Source organism: Dermacentor albipictus, chromosome 8 (genome assembly GCF_038994185.2).
Source record: "Dermacentor albipictus isolate Rhodes 1998 colony chromosome 8, USDA_Dalb.pri_finalv2, whole genome shotgun sequence".
Classification (NCBI taxonomy): Eukaryota; Metazoa; Arthropoda; class Arachnida; order Ixodida; family Ixodidae; genus Dermacentor; species Dermacentor albipictus.
Window position 1 is genome coordinate 121,279,988 of NC_091828.1, and position 21,939 is coordinate 121,301,926.

A 21,939-nucleotide genomic window follows, 5' to 3' on the forward strand; every position below is an offset into this window, starting at 1 on the left:
ATGAAGTATTCTGCAATTTATCACTTTATTGAACGATTGGGGTTTGCAACGGCTGTTACGTCTTGTTAGGCTTGCGAAGCCTGTAAACTGCGTGCAAGTCGAAGCCAGAACAATCCCCAGTCAGTTAAAGCCGGTCTTTTTTTGTAGGTTGCGTTGCCGCATGGTTGATTCGTTCTGCGCCAGCATATAATGTCACGGCGCGACGTCGTGTTTTTGCCTGGTTCGAACGTATACTCACGCCATTCTAAACCGAACGAACAGTACGGTAACACCTGAAAAACTTTGGACTGCTGACGGCAGTCTGTGTGCCTGTTGACAACCCTCAGGGTTCCGCGCGGGCCTGAGCTGTCTCCCAGCTTTCGTCACCATGTCAACCACGTCGATACTGAAGAAACGTGGTCCGTCGACATCGACCGTGGTCGTCGAGAACCGCGTGGGATTCAAGCTGCCTTCTGCCGACGAGATTGACGTGCAGATGGCTTTCGCGGAAGCCAACAAGTCGAACGTCATGGACAGCAACTACAGGCAGCTGATCAGTGCCCTCAAGTCGGCCGACACCGACGTGAGTTGCACTTCGGGCCTTGCCTGGACAACACCTGGCCGCGCTAAATAGCTATTCCTGCACGCTTTTTTCTTGCATTCATGGAGCGTTGACTGTCAGCTTTTTTGTTTTCTTTTCGGGATTACTGAATTGGTCTGTTTGCGGTTCCACAGCCGGAAGTGAAGTCGTAATCAATGTAGTACTGACGTTAAAACAAGCCGAAACAAGCGCGCCGCTTGGTTGCAACTAGTTGCGCAAGTGCTGTTATTTGGGAAGGGAGGGAGTCGACAACAGTTGCGCAACGGACCCGCAATCCGGCGCCAGTCTGCAGCCGGCTTATGATCGATCTATTCATTGCTATACGGAGTTGAATGTCCCGGCATCAATACGTGTATTTTTGTTTCTTAAAAGCAAATTCCAAATAAATCCCTTCTACAAACAGTATGGCAATTCTTCTAGTTTGTCCTCATTCACGTCTGCCGGTACTGGGTACAGAAGCTTGGCTTTTGGTAGCTTGGCTTTCGGTTGACATTGCTGCGGGTGGTCTAGCACACCTCGGATGTGCTGTTTGTTACTTCTAGGCACGGTGTTTGTATGCACTGTCGTGATCGTTGAACTGAAAAAGCTTATAGATAACCTAGGAAAAAACAAGGAGGGGGGGGGAAAACGGCCTTATTGCTGGAAACCTGCAATCAATCTAGCCCAGAACTGGCATGCAAATTGGTGGGGGGGTTGTGAAACTACCATTCGGTTCAGTGCTGTTGCTGGAAACGATGTGGTGCATTTAATTAGCATTGTACAGATCAGCATGGTCATGTTTGGTGAGCGTGATTGGTACAGATTGGTTGGCTTTTATCAGCATCTGAAAAAAAATTCACATTTATGTTGCTGTTTGGGTGCATGTGGGGTTCTTTAGGATGAAACGCTGGTGAGGTTGCTGAAACGCATCAAGAATTCTGCGCCACTGATTGAAAGGCACAACGACGAAGTTCTGGATTGCGTCCTGGTAAGTGTTGACATGTCATTTCTGCTGACACTCTTGCAGTATGCGTAATGACAGAAGTGTATTGCTTTCTTTGTCTCCCCTTCGTTCTTTCGGCACTCCGGGTGTAATGTGATGAGAGATAAAAGACAAGGAGGAAACACAAGCACGCATGCTACAGTCATTACAGTTGTAGTTGTGCAGGCCCATGTACCGAAGAAGTGCTAAATGTGCTATAGTAGCACACAATGCTGAGGGACGCCACCATTTTCAAAGCACACATGGCGAAGTCTTTGAGATTTTGAAAATGAAAGGTGCTGCAGATAGGCTTTCCACCTTTGCCAAGCAGTTATTTTTTGAGGAGTTGCGTATAAATACTTTAATACTGTAGACTCTGTGATTTTGTATATTCTTTATCATAGGATTGTGTTCTGTGCATTAACCATCTATTTTTTACAAATAACTGTTTCTTACTAGCTCAACTGTGTTAGTGTACTTTTATTCTGTATTTCATCTTACCATTTTCTAGTGCAACCCCCCTCCCCTTATGTAAATAGCCTCAAATGAGAGTCTTTAAGGGTACCATGACTAAACGAAATATATAAAGAAACTGACACTGAGATGAGGCAGGAGGCCATTATGCTTTTTGTGAGAAGTGATGTATACAAAAGCACTAACTTTGCATGATTAAGCTTTATGGAAAGGATTAGAAACATTGACCACACTGCTAAAGTTATCATGTTGCTTTTGTTCCAGATGGTTTGTTTGTAAGCCATATAGTCACTTATGAAAAACAACCAAAGAATGTGTAGAAATATGATAACAACATATATGGTTTTTAAGAAATTACAGCAAGTTTAATGGATTAAGTTATATGACGCAGCTTTGTAAGGTGCCAGTTTTGGGAGAGCTGTAGAACTGGCAAGTGGTGTGCCTATGTGGAGTTTGAACCGGCAGCCAGAATGATGAAGAAATAACTAAATTTGCCAGTGGAAGCAACCCTAGTGGCAGGCAGTGAAAGGTAGTTGATTGCTTTGTTTTGACAGTCTGGACTATATTCAACAGCTCTGTGCTACCTGCTGCTCTTTTTTTCCCCCCAGAAAATCAACCTGCTCAGGAGGAATGTTCACGTCATAGACGTATTTTCACAGCTGGCCTGCGACATTGTCTTTATCCACCCCGTGATCCTGAAGAACATTGTCGTAGCTCTCCTAGGCACCTTCATGTCTCCAGGTTTGTGCCAAAATTTTTGCAACGTCCATACTGTTGTGCTGGATTAAGTGCAGTAAGAAAACTTTTCGAAATTTTGGTCTGTGTTATATTTTTCATTTAAACATACGGTAGGCCACCTTTGGAGCCATGCTGCTTCTGTGTGTGTTTGTCTTGGTAATCACAGCTTTCGTCTGTTTGCAGAAGCCACTTCCAAGGACACGCCAGAGCTGGAAGAAAAATTGGAGAGGCTTCACGCACTGTTCCGGCTGCTCTTCAAGCTTATGCCAACGTAAGTATCGCATGAATCTGCAGTTCTGTCCTCTCTGTGCAGGTCTTGTCATAGTTAGCGGCTGAGGTATACCACTATGGGAAGTGAGGACACTAGGGTAAAATATTAGGCCGAGCTTAATTGCAAGATTAGGTTTCTGTTCATCATTCGTAGCGAGAATAGAGCTTTTGTAAGCGAGGAAATGACGAAAACAGAAAAATCGAGAATGGTGCCACCTATTTTAGATTGTGGTACTTTTGATGTGACGTAAGCACTGGCTGATTCACAGGGAACACCATGGAGGGAGGTCATGTTTAGATTACATCGACTTGTCTGTCTTGGCATGGGTGGTTGAAATGAAGAAGCAGCAGCAGCAGCGAGACCTTTGGTGGCAATTTTTCACGCCACAAAGTCGTATATTAAATGAGAAGAAAGGGGGTTAACTTAGGGGCCCAATTTTTGTTAGTCATATCGTTAGAAGCCAACAAACACTGACACGAAGGACAACATAGGGGAAATTACTTGTGCTTAGTAAATGAGATAAAAAAATGATAAATTAATGGAAATGAGAGTGGATGAAAAAACAACTTGCCACAGGTGGGGAAGGTTCCCACATGCGATGTGGGATCCATCGAAACCATCACATATGGAAGCTACTTCCTTTTAGAAACTGAAAGCACTGTCAAGTGTTGGGCCGGACCGCTTGGTGCAGTAACACATGGGCAAGGGCTTTGCCCTGTAGTTTTTTGCCATGGGAAGTTGTCTCCCAGTACAGCATTGAGTCATGTTAAAGAAACTCAAGCAGTCAAAGTTAAAGGCCAACCGCAATGAAATTTTGGACTACTTAAAATGCCTAGTTTATGACAGTGTACCTATGAATCTGTTATGAATCTGTTATGAACCTATGAATCTCTTACATTTGAAATATTAGTGGAAGCATCATGAACAGCTTTCAAAGATAGTTGTTCTTTATACTGAAAGCTGGAAAAAAAGAAAAGTCATTACCACTCATTGAAAGTGACACACGACCTGCAACACGCAAGTTTTTGGCATGACCTCTAAGATTGGGCGACTGCCTGCGAAGCGCTGAACAAATTTGGTGATGCCATGCTGGGATTTATGTCATGGCCGCTTACCACCGGGTGCATGCGTCATCTACACAATAACCAGCACAGCGGTTTTGCCAAGACTGCATCAGTCTTGAGCGGTATGATTTATGACCAATTTAGCCAAAGTGAAATTTTATTGCAATTAGCCTTCAAACCAAAGCCTTCAATTACAGCGCCTCATGTAAACTCAGTGTAGCTTTGGCACATTAAACACAAAAACAGTAAATCAATCAATCTGGCTCTAATTATGCGCAGAGCTCCCACACGGCTGATCGAGATTCTCGCCGAGGTGTTTCCTTACATGAAACGCGAGGGCACCCAGCAGGCATCCCTCGTGGGTCACCTTCTGCGCCTGTCCTCCTACATCCCAGACCATAGGCTGGAGTTGCTGCAGCTGCTCACGCACAAGGCATTGCAGATTGATGTGAGTTGTCTTTTTCTGAGTGCAAGTAGTCTAACCTATTACTTGTCTTTTTTTTTCCGCTTTTGAGCACTGTGATTCAGAGCAAGTGGCAGTAATACTGGTTATTTTTTAATGAGCAATACACTAACTCTATTCATGTTTACATGCTGTGTGTCGGAAGACAAAAGGACTGGACCCGCACTGCACGCATCGTTGTCGTGTGTAGCATGTGTGCCGTCCACTGGTATGGCCAGTACGAAGGCATGTGTAGTGTGTCTCCAGCCTCCTTGTTTGCCAAAGTAAAATACTACCTAGCTCATGAACCTGCAGCAGTTCACATCATTTTCCTTAAAGTTGCCATGACACGGTCGTCTAACCATTCTCTGTTAATCATTGTAACTGTGAGTAGAAGGGCCAATACGGGTTATGCACACACACATGCACACGCAAACTTGATATATCGGTGTTCATTCTAGCCTAAATTTGAGTTTCAATTTACTGTCTCTAAGCCCCACAATGACCACCATTTTGACATGGCTTGTGTGACGCCAAGAAATGCGGGACTCCCCACTGCTGTGTCGTCTGCTCTGAAACCATGCTGTGCCAGACTCTCCTTACTTTGCATGCTTTCGCACTTAATGGCACAGCAAGGGTGTTGTCGTTGCATTGTGTCCGCAATTGTTTCACTTCCTTAAGAAAAACTGTCTCATGCTGACCACGTGAGACACGTACGTGCGAAAAAAACAAAAAAAAAAGAAGCTATGCATATACTGCGCACACTGGCTGTGCAAAACACACTTCGTTTCGTTTCCTGTGAGTAGTGCCAGACTGCTTTACAGTTACTCTGCCATATGTGAAAGAAATGGAGCTGGGCAGGTCATGTAATGCGTGGGTCAGATAACCGATGGACCGTTAGGGTTACAGAACAGATGCCAAGAGCAGGGAAGCGCAGTCAAGAAAGGCGGAAGACTGGGTGGGGGGATGAAATTCGCAAGTGCAAGCTGGAATTGATTGGCACAGGGCAGGGGTAATTGGAGATCACAGGGAGAAACTTTCGTCCTGCAGCAGACATAAAATAGGCTGGTGATGATGATAAAAAAATATTCCAGATATAGCTTCCCTACCACACCGAATGCAATCAAATTTTTCCACCTTGGTGTGGGACAATTTTAAAGTGCAGTGCTTAATTCCAAGCCTAAAAATTTTGTTTTGTGTGTTTAACCATATTAGCCACTCTGCTCTCATTTACTTTGATAAACTGAGTAGATGGATGGCTATGACTCCTTTAAAGTTGATGTGCTTGCCCAACGAAAGCCTAGCATGTGCATGTATTTCTTTTGCGTGCTATTTTTCCTTGTCTGTGAGAACGCGAGCATAGTTTTTATTCATGAGTATGCAAGCTTAAATTTCTTGCAAATGTTTTTTAATGTACATTTTAGCTGCACTGCCCCAAGGATGAAATAAGTGAAGCTGAACTCGAGGACGAGGATGATGCCATGGAAGGAGGCGACATCTTTGAAATGGTATGTTCGATTATATTATGTAATTATGTTGTGTTACGGTATGTTCGTCTAATTATACAAACATTTCTTTTTTATCTGTCTTTATTTGGCACACTGGTGTGATGTGTTATGACCTCACAGCTATTTTGTTCTTGTTACAAGATGTCTATAAACAGCACACACAAAAATAAAGGGGTAGCAGTTGTCTCCTCAAAGGAGCAAAACACATGTACATAATGCTAAAATTTGAAAGGGATGCCAGTGTGTCCTTTGTTTTTGTTTTCCTTGTGCATGTAAAGTTGAACCGACTTATAGTTAGTTTGCCTGTAATAATATTCACTGAGTTAGAAGGACCAGATGCGAGTTACACTACTGAAAGTACAGATATATAACAAATTGCTGACATAGTGATAGCTTTTTTCGATGAAATATCGTATTCAACGCAAGCAGCTTCAATTGTTTAGCATCAAATTCTATGAGTATTGGGAACAAATGCCTGTGAGTCCTTGCTGAGCACGAAGCTCCTGCTGTAGAAGAGAGCTGTTGTTCTTAGTGTAATCTCTTGCATTTGCTCGCATTTGTTGCAGGAAAAAGACAACAGCACCAACTTAGAACGCATGCAACATCCCCTTGCTGACATTCTGGACCAGGTTCTCAACCAGTTCTACCTGCATTTCCAACAACGCTGCAATGCCAAAGGTACGTGATTTATTATAAAAACAGCAACACGGATACTTGGTCAAGCACACGCTATGGGGGGTGGAGGGAGGCAGGCGAGTGGGCCTCTCCCCTTCTAGCTCGGCTGCATGGCTGTCAGCGGGGTACGTGGCCAGTGCGCCCTGTGACGGAGTGAATCTGCGGTGGGAGTGCAATGCCACCGGGCAAGCCGAGATGGCGGTGGCTTCGTTTGGGCTGTCTTCCCGCAGTTTCGGAGACGCGTTGAAGCGGGAGAGGGACTAAGCATCCACTCCACTGTGCCTGTGTTCTTCACGATAGCTTTTTCCTCCCGCTGCAGGCGACGATATCGGTTACGGTGGCCAAGTGGACGTGAAAGCTTCGCTTCACACAACCTATGTGAAGATGTCGTCGACACTACATGAAACCGTATCTTTGGTCCCCGACCCCCTAATTCAACAAATGAATTAGTTTTTTTCTGACTGAACTTTATTTTTTTTTCGATTGCACGATAATTTGAGAAATTTTGCGGCCCCTTCCATGTAAGGAAAATCAGTCGGCGACTGTACCTAGCTGCATAAAAGGTAGTTTCAATATAACGAAATTACGATATAGTGAAGCAAAGTGCCGATTTTACCAACTTTGTTATAGTGTCAAGGTTTAACTGTACCTAAAGAAGCAGCAAAAGTAGGGCCCGAAATGTTTGTGTCAGTACTGCTTTAAGAGCCATGCACAAGTGTTTGTCACGTGCAGTATTTCACCTCTGTCGCACTCCCTTCATAGTGGTCACTTGCGTGGCATAGTGGCACTCCCTTCATAGTGGTCAATCGAATCCCGGCCACGGCGGCCGCATTTCGATGGGGGCGAAATGCGAAAACACCTGTGTGCTTAGATTTAGGTGCACGTTAAAGAACCCCAGGCGGTCTAAATTTCCGGAGTCCTCCACTACGGCGTGCCTCATAATCAGAAAGTGGTTTTGGCACGTAGAACCCCCCCCAAAAAAAAAGTGCTCACTTGCTGTTTTGTGTTGTCTTATTGTCGGGCAAATGCAATGTTCTCACAGACGACGACCTGTCCAAGCTGGACTGGGAGAAGACTAAAGTGCTCTTCAAGGACTTCCTGGCCATCTTCGACAAGATAGTCCTGCCGACGCACAAGTGCTGTCACGTACAGTTCCTCCTCTTCTACCTGTGCAGCTTCCGGCCCGTGAGCAGTACTTTATACACTTTATATTATTTGTTAAGTGAAGAATACTAAGATTAAATGCTCATATCAGTGAGTAGTTAGGATTGTATTGCTGCGCATATTTAATTGTGTAGTTGCCTTTGTTATCATGCTTCTGCTGTCACACGAGTATGAGCTTGTGATGTCAGGTAACGCACGATCTTTGAAGGTAGTACAGTCGATCCCGAATCTATCGAAATCAAAGGGGATCACAAAATAGTTCAATATATTGGTAATTCGAAATATAAAGTATGCCTATCTGAAGTTATTTGAAAACTCCACATTTCTTGGGCAGCACCTGCCTTGGTGGCGTAGTGGCTTTGGCGTTGCGCTGCTAAGCTCAAGGGCGTGAGATCAAATCTAGGCCGTGGCAGCCGCATTTGGATGGGGTTAAATGCAAAGATGCCCAAGCCCCTTGCATTGGGTGAACTCCAAGTGATCAAAATTAATCCGGTGTCTCCCACTAAGGCTTGCCTCATTATCATATGGCTTTCGCCCTTGACACCCCGGAATTTTATTATTATTAAAGTCTCGAACAGTTCAAGGTAGTGAAAAGCAAGAATTTACCAATTTGTTTCTCCAAGGCCTCGACGAACGCACAGAACTTCCCTTATTTCTTTTTTTGCAGACGAATGTGAAGTCACTTGTTCTGTTGAATGTTCTTTGATAAACTGATTGCAACGCTAACCCCAAAAGCTCGCATTGCCTGGCCCTGTGGGTAGAAGTGCTTGTTACGTCTTTTTATTCAGGATAAAGTAGATGTGGACGCAGCCCTGAGACAAACCAGCCTATATATGGGCCGTGCCTCCACCAGCGAACTTGTACTGCGAATCACGCTTAGTTGCATTCCCGTCACAATACGCTGTTTGAACGGCCAATCATCGCACATCAGCAGCAAGTCAACCAGGCAGATGCTGTGAAAGTAGCTTTCAGCCTGCAGGACGCCCAAGTCCATTCCCAGCGCGGCAACTGCTGGTTCGCTTTAATTTCTGCAAGCTATTCGCTGCCAGCAATCCTGCTCCAGGAGGCGGTAAAGAATGGTCGTGGGTTTTAATTGTTGACTGTAAAATGGTGCAGTGTGCTTCCAATGGCGCTGCTTACTATGCCACATTACTTTCGAGCAGACAGGTGAAGATGGGTTTTGGTGGTGACGGGTCATGCATGCACTTGTCACTGGCCATGCTCTTTGCTGAGGTCGCCGCCACGCCTCTGTGCATTTTCTGTTCTTATGTGTGTAGGTGTCGTTAAACTGAGACAACTGAGAAAGACCGTTTTCTTGTGGTGGACCGAATGATTATGAGGGCTAATTTCTGAAATTACTGGCCATATCGGACAGTCTGGATGTGTTGCATGTGCGAGTGTGTGATTTAGATCAAAGACGTTCTGTTGTAGTTGTGTACATATAGCTTGTGGCTGAGTCGGGTGTCTTCTTACCGACAACTCTTCAGGCGGCCCTGGCAGTTGCATTCCTGGACTACCTCTGGAAGAAAGTCCAGAACCCTGCCACATCGTGCATCGTGCGGCAAGCGTCGGCATACTACATCGGAAGCTTTCTGGCCCGAGCAAAATATGTGCCTCTCAGGTGGGGCAGCCGTTGCTGTTTTTCCTTTGCTTGACGGTGTTTTTTTTATTCAGCGTTTTTATTTTTATTATTTTAATGGAGCTCTTTAATGGAGAACTGAACGTGTCTTTACTTTGGGAGGACCTTTCTATAAATCTGAAGAAACAAAGACTGGCATCATTATAACTTGAAACGAATTTAGCATATCAAAATACATCATACAAGTTACACAGAAAAATGCATGCCCGTCTCCACCTCCAGCACCCTAAAGGCCAACTGCATTGATAGTTTGGATTATGTAAAATGCCTAGTCTCGGATAGTGTAGGTAATCAGCCGTCTCTATGAAATTTTACATTTTAAATACGTGCAGATCAATTACAAGAATCTTACAAAAATTGACATTTTTTTTGCAATAACAATTATATGGACACTCCTGACCAATTTTTGCCATTTGCATTGGTGTGGTAGTCCATATGCGTTCTTCAATATGCTAGATAGATGCTATATGATACAAAACACCAAAGTTGCTCTGACCAGGTTTTATGAACCAAACTGATTTATTTGTCAGAATTTCAGCAATTCTAGAAGGCAAAGAACAGCCACAAAACATTTCGTTTGCAGTGTATGCCTTTTATCCTAAACCATCAGAAAATGCAAAAAAATATTTGGGCCCAGCTTTAAGCCATGTTGCAGACGCACATACCTTAAGATTCCTAGAGATAGCCCACCTAAAGTAGAGAGAAAATCGAGTAAAAGTATGAGGTGAGCTAACTTTTAATGTGCCGCTGTGGTCACCTATCGATGTTTTTGAAAAAAAACTAGAAAATCATTCCAATAACAGAGGAGGGTTATCTTTCGGGGGTGGGGCAGCTCTCAGGATGTTACGGTAGCTACAGCGCCATCCGAGGAGGTCAAGTGTAATATGAAACCTTGCTTCCACTGTCGATGCGTCACCCTTTGTACGAAATTGCCAACGTTTTGCGATTGCTCACCACAAATTATGTAGAGCTCAAAGCATTGTAAACTGATAGGGCGGTACCAATGTGCTGGTACCAGAGTTCAACAAATATAGCACAAGCTATTGCTTTCTTTTTGGTCATGTGTGTTTGTTTACCAAGATGTTTACCAAGATGCTCATAAAAAAATATCACGTGTGACGAAGGTGTTTTCATGTCAGATATGACAGTTGGACACTGTTATATGTTCAACTGCACCGGTTTCACAAAGCATGTGGCTTTATATATTTGCAGCTGTGCTCCAAACATGACATTACTTTTTCTATTTTTGCTTTTTTTCTGTATCGCAGCACGGTGTGCGACTCCCTGTCTCTCATGTGCAAGTGGGCGCACGGCTACATGGCCTCGCTGAATGACGGCGGATTCTGTCAACCCCAGCATGATGTCCAGCGGCACGGAACCTTCTACGCCGTCTGCCAGACAGTGTTTTACGTGTTTGCCTTCCACCACAAAGGCATTGCAGACGGCGAGAAAGGTGGGGTCTGCGTGCCACTCTGTGCACTCCCTTGTCTCTGGAGTGGCGGGCGAGTAGATGTAGTATGCTGCTGTCGAGCAGCAGTTCACGGGTTAGATTTCCACCAGTGCTGGGGCCATATTCTGATGGTGTAATGTAGAAACGCTCGTGCATTTTGACTATGGTGCACATTAAAGAACCCCAGCCGGTAAAAATTAATCTGGAGCTCTCGACTATGGTCGTCTCTCATTTATCCAGTGTTCTTGTGGTGCGTTAAACGCCACAAATCGAGTGTCTACGCAGGATACGTGCCATGCATGAAGCTTGACGAAACTGTTGACCTGTAATAAGGTTTGTCAGCCTACTTGTTTTGTCTTATAGTAGGCACTATCTAGAGGGTGAAGGTAATAGTTTGCAGGTAAACTTGGCAATGTAAGTCTTAAATTTCCAAACAGATGACAACACAAGTAGGGGCACAGGCAAAGCACAAATGGACTTTTGCTTGTCGTCTGTGTGTCTGCATCGTCGTCTGCTTGCACATTCGCATTTTACAACACCTAATGCAGTGGAACAATGGCGATTCAAACTCTAAGGGCACTGGAAAATTAGTCTAATAAAGTGGAGTTTGAGCAAAAGAAAGCCCCCTTTTAATATTGCACTCAACAATACGCACAGTAGAGCGTGCAATACAGTGATTGTCTGATCATTCGGAATTGACGAGCACTGCCTAAAGGTCGAAATAAATGGAGCCAGAAATATTGAATTTGCCAGAAAATAAGTCTTTATTTTACAAGCAGCCAGAAAAGCTTGCCAACACATTGCGGCGTGCATGCAGATATGCTCACATGTGACCTGGTCAGTCTGAGTTTTGACCATTGTTATGGCTGTTACTACAGGCAGTCATAAGTATGGTCTCCTATGCTCTTAATCTCCATCCTCAAGAAACAGGTGGTTGCCTGGCACCTTCTGCAAACAGACATGTATCCTAACCCGGTCGCCTGCAGCAGGTTCTATCCAGGGCAATATAAGGATCAATGTAAATTACTTAACGCTTAGGGCGGATCTGCTATATAATGTGCGGGCATGCTTGAAGGCGGCTACTTTCGAGGGCCGCAAAATTCAAAACCAGCAGCAGTGGGAGACCCTGCTGCTCAGCTCAGACCAACTAAACTAGGTCTGGGCTGTCCAGCTAGCAGAGGCAGCCACTGAGACCTAGGGGATCTCGGCCGCCTTCTGGGTGATAGGAGGCTGCATCTGTCCCTGTGATTGCTGTTGAATCTCTCTCCATCACTAGCCCTATATTACTGGTTTCTTTGCAAAATTCATTGTTAAACAGATTTTTCACTTAAAAACTGCTACCCTCTTTGTTGGAGACATTGAGCATGGCGTATGCTCTGTTTAAAGCTGCTTGTTGATTGTGACAAACAAAAAAACTGTTGTAGCAGTCAAAGAAGTTGCTGTGATGCAATTTAACAAGTAAAGCAACAAGCCTGCATGCGCAGAACTCACACAGTTCAGCCCTCCACCACTTGGCGGCTTGGATTGGCTTGTACTGTGATTTGCGTGGAATCGGCCACGACTGTATCGATTAGGCATACCGTAATGTTCTATTTCGAGGAGGAGTGAGCAACGCATTAAAATATAGCTTATCTGCTCAAATCAGGTTACTTAGTCACCAGATTGACACGTGGTCGTACAGGACCGAGCCCAAGTTACCGGTCAGTGACTGTACCATACCAACGTGACCTAGTGGCTTACCATACATTTTTGGAATTGCTGTCTCCGAAATTGCAGATCACTGAGCAAGTGTAGCTAATTTGATCTTGGAATGTAAAAGAAGGATAATCACACGAGTGTGCCCTGTCAACTTTGTGCCAATCGGATAATGACACAGCGTTTAGCACTGGTCATCTGTTGGCGGCGTGAAACAGCTTAAAAAGCCTAATTCCTTACTGCATCATTAATTTGCTTATCTGCTGAAGCTCGGCATGCTATTGCGGTAAAATTGTGTTTTTGTGGCACTTTACCCCGGTTCCGTGGCAATGCATGCAGTGTGGGCCTAATGTACCACACAAAGCTACAAGGCTGAATATCCCCGTTACACAAGGTTGTGGTGACTAGCAGTGCATCAAACTTTGGCCTTTGGTTCAGTTTGACGGAAGGAGTGAAATTTCATTTGAAATGGCTGCTGCATGGTTGTAGGAGTTCGAAATAGTGGGAGTTTTTCTTTATTTGAATACATGTGGCTATGCTGGGACTAACTGATCAGTTTGAATTAAAGGATTCTGAATTAATACTGGGATTTAACTGTAAGATGAAGTGGTCTGGTAATCTTCACACTTTTAGGACTGTTTGTTGACTTGTTTCACTCTGCTTCTGCTTGCTTAACTAGAACCTTCATGGTTCTAGTTTTAGTTCATCATGGAAGTTCACTGTACTATGTGCAGGCCTGCAGTACCTGCGTGACCTGAACCTGGAGGCTCTCGTGATGTGCCCGCTGAACCCTCTGAAGGCCTGCCTGCCCGCCGTGGTCAAGCAGTTTGCCTCGATAGCACGCCACTACCAGCTTGTCTACTGCTACAGTGTCATCGAGCGCAACCAGCGGCTCGCCCTGCCCACCGCCGGCGGGGACAACACACCGTACGGAGACTCAGTCCTCGACGCATTCTTCCCGTTCGACCCCTATGTGCTGAAGCGGTGAGTGTGGAGACGTTCTGCTGCCGTGTGTCAATGACACTCTGAACCCTGTTGATTTGCCGTTCGTGAAACAACAAAACGTTAAAAGAGAGAGAGAGATAGTTGTATTGTACGAGACGGACGTCATAGAAGCAACGAAGGCACCGTGGAGAACTGTGAAAGTGTAACACAGCAGCCAAGGCAACAGCTAGAAACATATTAACTAGGTTGTGTTGTAATCAGAAGTAGTGCACGAATATTGTCTTTTGGGGGAATGAAGCAGCTTGTTAAAGGGCAACTCCGGCGTTTATTTAACCATATTAGGATATTGTCATTTTCAAATGGCATTGACAGTCTTGTACCGGCAGGGTGGTTCAGTTTGCTTAGAAATTCATCAATAATTTTAAATAACTAATAAACGAGATGCAAAACCTGAAACGGGTAGCTGCTTCGGTGTGACGTCACGATGAGCCAATGACGTCAGATCCTGCACTATCATTGTGTAAACACGCAGAACCCGTGCTAGAGACGCAGTACACTTGGCGCTAATGCCAAGGAAGCGAAGCTGGTGATGTCTCCTAACAACATATGGAGCTTTTACAAAGTTTCCGAACTTGACAGTGGCAATTTAAGTGGCAATTTGAATGACAGTGGCGGTGTAGTCGCTGACGTCAGAAACACAGAGTGGCCAGTAGAAAGTCGTGAGTAGGGAATACAACCAATCTTTAGAATTCATCTTCAGGAAAACTAAATGACTTATAGCCATATAGCTTGGCACAGTTAATCAGAATGCAAAGGAGAATATATATTAAAAATTCTATTAAGATCAGTGGGCATTGAAAGATCGCCGGAGTTGCCTTTTAAGCTGTTTTCAACATTCTGCACATGCTGTTGTGTTACTCGTTTTCTTTCTTTTTTTTTTTCAGATTATCACTGTTATGAACTTGTCACTTTGCAAAAGTTGTGTCTAATAGTATCTGAAATGTATCGTGTTGTTCTTCTATAGCGAACTAGGCATGTTTTATGGGATTGAGTGGTGCATAGCAAATAGTCTTGTATATCCTCGAATATAAGCAAACACCAGTGATTAATCTGGAAGGTACAAAGATGAAACATGCGCAATAAATAGGAAGCAGACTTGACCCATGAGTCTAGATTTCAGCAACCGATGATAGCACTCGCCACTATCATTGCGAGTTGATTGTCGCTTCTCATTCTGGCCACAAGTTTGCCCAATAAAGAGTTTCACACTTTCGGCAGTGTTTTGCACTAAGTCCGAGACTTCAATGGTTGACCTGGCAGTGTAAGCAAAACGAAAACAGAAACAAGGGGACGATTGGGCAAGCGCTTGGCTGGTCACTTTGTTGTCTCCATTTTCATCTTACTTGCACCGTTAGACCATTTGTGCATTCATACAAATTTGCCCAGTTTTCTGTTCTTGTAGGCTAAAGGGCAACCTCCACGGAGTGATCTTTCGCAACGAATATTGCGCAGCTAAAAAATTTAGCGCAGAGCGCTGCTGCATGTTCGCCACTCCAAACTTCATGCTAGCAAGAGCGGGTGAAGGCCGCCGACCGCTTTTAGTGGCGGTGTTCGCTGGGCGGCGACTATCTGAAGAGAGCAGATCAGCAGCGAGCAGCCAGTTTTTGGATGTCGAGTGGCAGAAGCCGAAAGTTTGTTGCCTTTTCGCCCCATGTAGGTTGGCCTTAAGGATTTCTGAAGCAGCTGAACATATTTCTGTTTGCTAGATGATGAATTGTTACATTTGCCTTGCTCTCTTTACGTTGTCTTCTGATCAGCTGCCTCCTCTTATTTTTTTGCCCTTTTTTCTTCTATGCTACAGCACCAGCAAATGGATTGATCCCCTCTACAGGAAGTTTGAGAAGTCTGACGACGATGTCGACGCAGACTTGGACGATGAACCTGAGGTTTGCATTCTTTCAACCTTTCAGATAGTCTCGGTACTAAAATTGCGGGCTGCTCTATTGTGCTTAGGCTGACACAGTGAACAATGACACATAAAATTGTAGCTGTTGGATTAATCTCTTCCAGTCTGTTGTTGTGGCTTCGTGGCACACCGAATCTGCACTCGTAGATCCAAGCGGGACGCTTAAGCGAAGTAATTCCCAATTTTGACATGTGCAAAAGTACGTCCCTATATCACCATCTCTGACTCTGAAAACAATGCTTTACGTGGTGTTTCCAGTGAAGGTGAACACTCCCAAGAAACTTCTTGCAGCTTCATCCATTCAGGCGCATAAATTGAAGGCACCGTCTCTGCTGCGCCATCTGTTCTACAGGACGTCTCGCAGTGGGTCAATTTAACGGTAGTCAACTGTATTATTTGGCTGCTTGCAGCAGAAGGCCCACAATCTTGCATCAAGAATAGCCCACTTTCTCATTCAGCGTTCAAGGCCACCTCTGTTACACCCCACCTGTGGTGTCATGTGGTGTCACAGACCTGCATGATGGCTCACAGATGTTAACATTGGACTATTGTTTCTGATCATCAATTACTCCCAAGCGAAAGTTCCCATACGCACGCCCCTCGAATGTTCTAGCAAACAGGAATTTAAGCACCGAAAGGAGGGCTACTCGCCCGAAAATTTCATATCTTGTCTTTTCTGTTGCATTCAGTAGCCAATGACCCAGTAATCACGGCACGGAATCACGTTTGCTTCGCTGTGCAACGGGTAATTATTTGGAGCCTTGTTTACAGAGACCAGTCCAAGTTTCGATTTCGGGGAGCAACGAGAGTGGCGCAACTTTATGCAGGGCTTCGTAAACCCAGCTGGTCACGGTATCGCACGAAACTGTGATGTGTCTGTCGGCGTGAGATTCGTGTGGTGCGCTTGACGCCATCCTCATTTCATCGTCCAGCGACGCCGATTTTCTGCTGACGGGAGTTGCCGTCATGCTAGACGTGGCCCATCACTTTCAGGTGTGGGCATCTGCAAAGCAACCGCCTGTCCCACGTGGCATCCCTTTAGGTGGCGACGCAAGCCTCTGGTAGTGCTAACTTGGCAGCAGTTTCTCTATAGACGAAGCCGAATTTGCATTTTTTCTTCTTAAATACAGTTAAACCGTGATGTATAAAACATGGATATATCGAATTATTGCGTATATCGAACACTTTCTATATCACCAGGAAAATTGCGTGCATTCTTAATTTTTATCTAAAACAAAAATAAATAAAATGCGATCTTTCTGCAAAATTTCAGTAAGAACAGGGCAGAGGTAAGCGCAAATTAATTTTTTTCTGCGCTTTTTAAGTGAAGAATGCACGAGCATGACACGGACAGCATTCTGCGACGAGCGACTGCTGAGGGAGACTGGCAGCGCAGCCTGCATAACGGCACCGCACCGTAGTGCCGGTCCCGGAAGGAGCAAAAGCGCAAGCAGCACAATCTGCTCGGTGCATGGTAGGCAGAATTGCAACAAGAACTCGTGATGTAATGTCATCGTTGATGCCAATGTCGCGGGGTACTGCACATTGCGGTTGACTGCCCACACATATGTACATTACAATTGTTTTTAAGTACGTGTCCAGCTACACTCCCTATTGATATTTTGTAGATGTTGTTTGTGCATGTGTTTGCAGAAATCGACCTCACGAGTTATATCATCTTCGAAATTTTGTGTGCGTGCTCCTTCAAGGGGAAGCTTTCGCTCTGGGCCTCCAATTTTAATATACAGTAGACGTAGGGATGAGGCATTTAAAATTACTTTTTATTTTGTTAACCAATTTAAATTAGATTCGCACATTTAATGTATTTTTACCTGATGATTTCAGATGTGCAATTATTTTCTTTTTCCTGTGACAAATATTTTTTGTGATGTCCAAAATGAGATGTTCTCTATTTAGGGCCTAATTAGCTAATTATCAGCAACTCGCACGGTAAAGTACAGCACATGAAATCGATTCTGAATGTTGATGATATGTTGTAAGCTATAAATTTTTGTTTTTAGGCCATCTTGAAGTGATGTTATAGGTTGTCAAACTTAGTCACAAAGATTGCCCACCTTGATATCATACAATGTTTTTATCATAAGAAAACAATAATTGCATTTTTGAAATAAGTAGGTAAAAATACATCGTAACTGCATATTTCTTTCAAATTGTCTAAAAAGTAAAGCTTTCTGCAAAACAACAAAAATCGCTAGGCCTTAAATTAAAATACTGCTTCCTTTAGTCACTAGAACTTAACTCTCTCTCTTCATGTGCAACAAATTTCGTTCAAGTCAGTCTAGTTCCACAGTTGTCTCTTGAAAACATTTCTGCATTTTACGTGTATTTGAACAGGGAAACCGGGGTTTTCCCGAAGCTAAAGCTTCCTCAACGCATCTGACCTGCCCTCTCGCTTCTCGTTTGTGAATTTTCGGCAGCTTGGTCAGATGGCAACCTTGAAGGGTTAGCGTAACTGCACCGCGAAAAGAAGAAACAGTAAGAAAGGATCAATTGGACAGGGTGTCGCAATCAGTGTCCACCCCAGCTAACGGGGAACGCTGTGCTTAGAGGAGCATTGGAGATGGTAAACATTGCACTCTATGCATCTCTGTTATTCCTTGCTCCTTTTTCAAATCTGTTCTGCGATAACATATTCATTAAAGGCCATCTGACTCGCTCGACTGCATTCTCAGTTTTGACAAAAAGTGTTCCAGGGCAATATGCATGCACTCCCCGTGGTGTTGTGCTGTTAAGCCCGAGGGCGCAGGTTGAAATCTCGGTTGCGCCGCCCATTTCGATGGGGTCAAAATGGAAAAATGCCAGTGTACCGTGCACTTTAAACAATCCCAGCTGGTCAAAATTAATCTGTAGTGCCCCACTATGGCATGCGTCATAATCATATTGCAACATTGTCACAAAAGAACCCAAAATTAACATTTTTTAAAATGTTATATGTTTACCAGATAATTAGATAGTTGCACCTTGGTATAACAAAGTCGCGTCAGAGATGATAATACCTTTGTTATATCCAATATTCATTGCTAGCATCTATCCATTACACACTGACATTGACAAGGAACAGGTTTACTTTGTTGTGTCCTATAATTCATTACCCGTTGTGGTTGCTTAGTGGCTATGGCTGCTAAGCACGATGTCGCAGGATCAAATCCCACGGCGGCTGCATTTCGATGGGGCTGAAATGTGAAAACACCTGTTAGATTTAGGTGCACATTAAAGAACCCCAGGTTGTCAAAATTATTCCAGAGTCTCTCACAACGGTGTACCTCATAATCAGATCTTGGTTATTGGCACGGGAAACCCCGTAATAATCACTTTTTATTTTCCAAGCTTTGCAGTTCAGGCGGGTACCACATTGTGCTATATGATATTAGTCAATACATTTAATGAAATCTTGGTAATGAACTTCTTAATGAATGAGTTCAGGGGCATGTTGCAATTGCAGAAGTGAAACAAGCCAGTACTCGAAGCATAGCATTTTGCTAGGAAGCATCAGTTTTGATAAATAAGTACTCACAGCCTGCAGTTAAATCCGCAACAATTCCACCCCTGCCCCTGTGTTTCTGTTTTAATGCTAAGGCTCATTTTGGTCTTTCTCTCTTTTCCAGGACGACGATGATGAGCTGATGTGCAAGTCGCCCAAGTCACCGAGCTGCGTCGCTGAAATGTTCAGTTACGGCACGTCGCCTGGCTTCAAGCGCAGTCTATCTTTTGGTCACCACCGATAGTTCAGAAGCTAGTACTAGTATAATTAAAAAATTGGGGATTTAATGTTAAATGCTAGCAGTGTAATGCAGAGGGGTAGCATTTAATCTTTTTTTGCTGCTTTTGATGCCACCACGATACTGCCACTCATGGACAAAAGGTCGGAGGAAGCGGTTGACTTCTAACGCAGCGGTATCATGCAAGGACGACGTCACCCGTCTAGGTTCTTCTATGATGGAAACCATCTCACGGCAGTCTCCTCTGCTACTCTGAAGGGCTATAACTTTAAGTCTTCGGATATTTCTAGGAAGTAAAATGTAAATATGGCACATGTAATTGTTGAGCTGTCAATAAAAGTACAGGAAGGGTCAAAAGTTTACGGGATGCGTGATCTGAAAAAAACAAGTATTTTCTGTGCTTCGGAATGCAGCCAGGATTTCAATTGCGTACATGTGCTAGTGTGTGTGGCAGACATGGCGCAGTACTGTCATAATGGCTGCAAGCTGAGAAGCTAGGCTGACATTATACTTTTTCGCAGAACCCACATCCCGTAAAATTCCCACTCTACCTTGTACATCTCCACTCTTTAAAAGCTAAACCTGCGCATTCTATGAACTAAGGAATTTTGTACAGTGAATGTGGGCATGACATCATTTGGCGATTTGTATATTACCTGCTGGCCAAGCTCTTGTAAATTTGAAATCGTTTTGAGGAATAAAGAAGGCTCGACAAGTGTGTTGTCTTTTTTGTGTCTTTTGAAAGTGTTGTGTTGTCTTGAAAGTATTATGTTGTCTTTTGAAAGCGAGCATGCTAGTTGCAAGAGCTTTAGCTGTTCTTTCAGCTATTGATTCTACAAACCTGCAGTTACAGCCCTCTTGCGTTATGTGATGGTGGTTACTTGAAATCGGCAAGTTGAGCTGTTTTGTTTTGTTGGAAGCCAGGTGTCAGCTCAACACACCTTATGAGGCCAAGTTCACGTGATAAACATTTTTGCTACGGTGTTCAAATTGTGCATTTCCGTAATGTGTTCTTGTTGAAAATATTTCATAATCAAAAATGGAGTCGTATGTTAATGTGCGAGGCTTTTGAGGGTAGTGCAGATTGTGGGAAAGTTAAATACGAGGTGTAACAATACCTCAACCTGCTTTGGCTGCTAGTTTGTTATGCCAGAGATCTCCTTTCCTTTTTAGTGGAATTTTAAAAAAATTGCCTGTGACATATAGCATAAATCTACTCGTGCTGTATTATTGAAGATGTGGGCATTATTTACCCTGGAAATCAAAATGCATAATTGGCTAATTAGCAAACTTTCACTAATTGCTTTAGTGCACATACCGTATATACTCGACTAATGAATGCACTCATGTAACATGAGCCACAACCCCCAACTTGGCAGCCCAAAATTGAAGAAACGATGAAATAAAGAATTCGAAAACAGCGTCGCAGCTTCTGCGCCTGGTCTTGGATCCGAGTGCATGGTCTTCCAATATCATTGTGAAAATTATTTATATAACAGTCGTATTTAGCGCCACGAAGGGCACTGAGGATGACCTGTATCCGAGTGTGCTATTGAACCCAACTTGGGAAGCTATGACAGCAACAGTAGTGAAGTTTAAAGACGGGCACTGGCTACATGGTGTGCTTGCATGAACAAATATATGCGTTGTGAAAACAACACCATTCATTCTTTCATAAAGAAATCAAGGGCCAGAAAAATTAGACTACAATGGGCCACCTCTGTGTAAGGTCCATATTTCGTTAAGATTGCGGGAAAAAAAATGCAGCCCTTACACCAGTATATACGATATTGCAATATACAAATTGGAGCCAGTACAAATCTTTAAACTAGCACCAGTTTTGAGATAAGTGGTGCCTAATGTGCGGTAAAAATGCACTGTTGTTCCACTCACCTTTTGATCTGAATGCTTGTTTATGCATTGAAGCTGAAAAATTGCTGAAACACTGGTGCATTTCATCACAAATTTGGGAGCACTTATCTCAATACTGGTGTTATCCTGAGATTTCATTCCATGTGGATATGACTGGAATTCAACTAGTAAATTCCGATGTGTTCAGTAAGGGAATTAGTTTAAAAGTTAATTAGCAAAAAATTTACTAATTCAAAGATTCACTTGATTTTATTTCTGTTTTGAATATTGCCAACTCAAGTATGGATTGTGATAGAGTGGTACAATTGATATAAGTACACGAGACAGGTAATTCAAGCCTATCAAGAAAAAAAATTATATGAAGATAGCCATGGCAAAAAAATGTAAGAGAAATAACAAGGGGGAAAAAAAATGCACACATCAAAAATGCTTCACAGTTCCAATAGATCCTGAAATTTCTGATTCATTTTGTTCGACTATACGAGCGTTAAAACCATTCTACTCAATTACTGTTAGAGGAAAGGAGTACCTAAAAGTATTATTTGGTATTTAAAGGGAGCTAAAGTAAATTGATGGCATTGAGTATGTTCAGAATAAAATTTAACATAGTTCATTGTCTGGCTGTTGAGCAGACGCTTGACTACCGTAAACATGAAAGTCAAGCTGCCCTTTCAATTTCTCTCTGTTAGTCACTTCAGTTAGCTTTTGCCAGTAGTTTGTCCATAGCTATTAAAAATAAACCATTCTGTCTCGAT

General features: G+C 43.5%; 1 protein-coding gene across 1 annotated transcript; it reads left to right on the forward strand.

Annotated features, from left to right (window-relative positions):
• Positions 1-147: 147 nt before the first annotated feature.
• Positions 148-20,027, forward strand: Tif-IA (RNA polymerase I-specific transcription initiation factor RRN3 homolog Tif-IA). Its single transcript, XM_070524355.1, has 13 exons — positions 148-562; positions 1,458-1,547; positions 2,624-2,756; positions 2,937-3,024; positions 4,368-4,536; positions 5,955-6,038; positions 6,605-6,716; positions 7,756-7,898; positions 9,365-9,498; positions 10,785-10,969; positions 13,396-13,645; positions 15,468-15,552; positions 19,199-20,027. The coding sequence occupies exons 1-13, from the start codon at positions 368-370 to the stop codon at positions 19,316-19,318; spliced, it is 1,788 nt and encodes a 595-aa protein (XP_070380456.1). The 5' UTR covers positions 148-367; the 3' UTR covers positions 19,319-20,027.
• Positions 20,028-21,939: the final 1,912 nt, after the last annotated feature.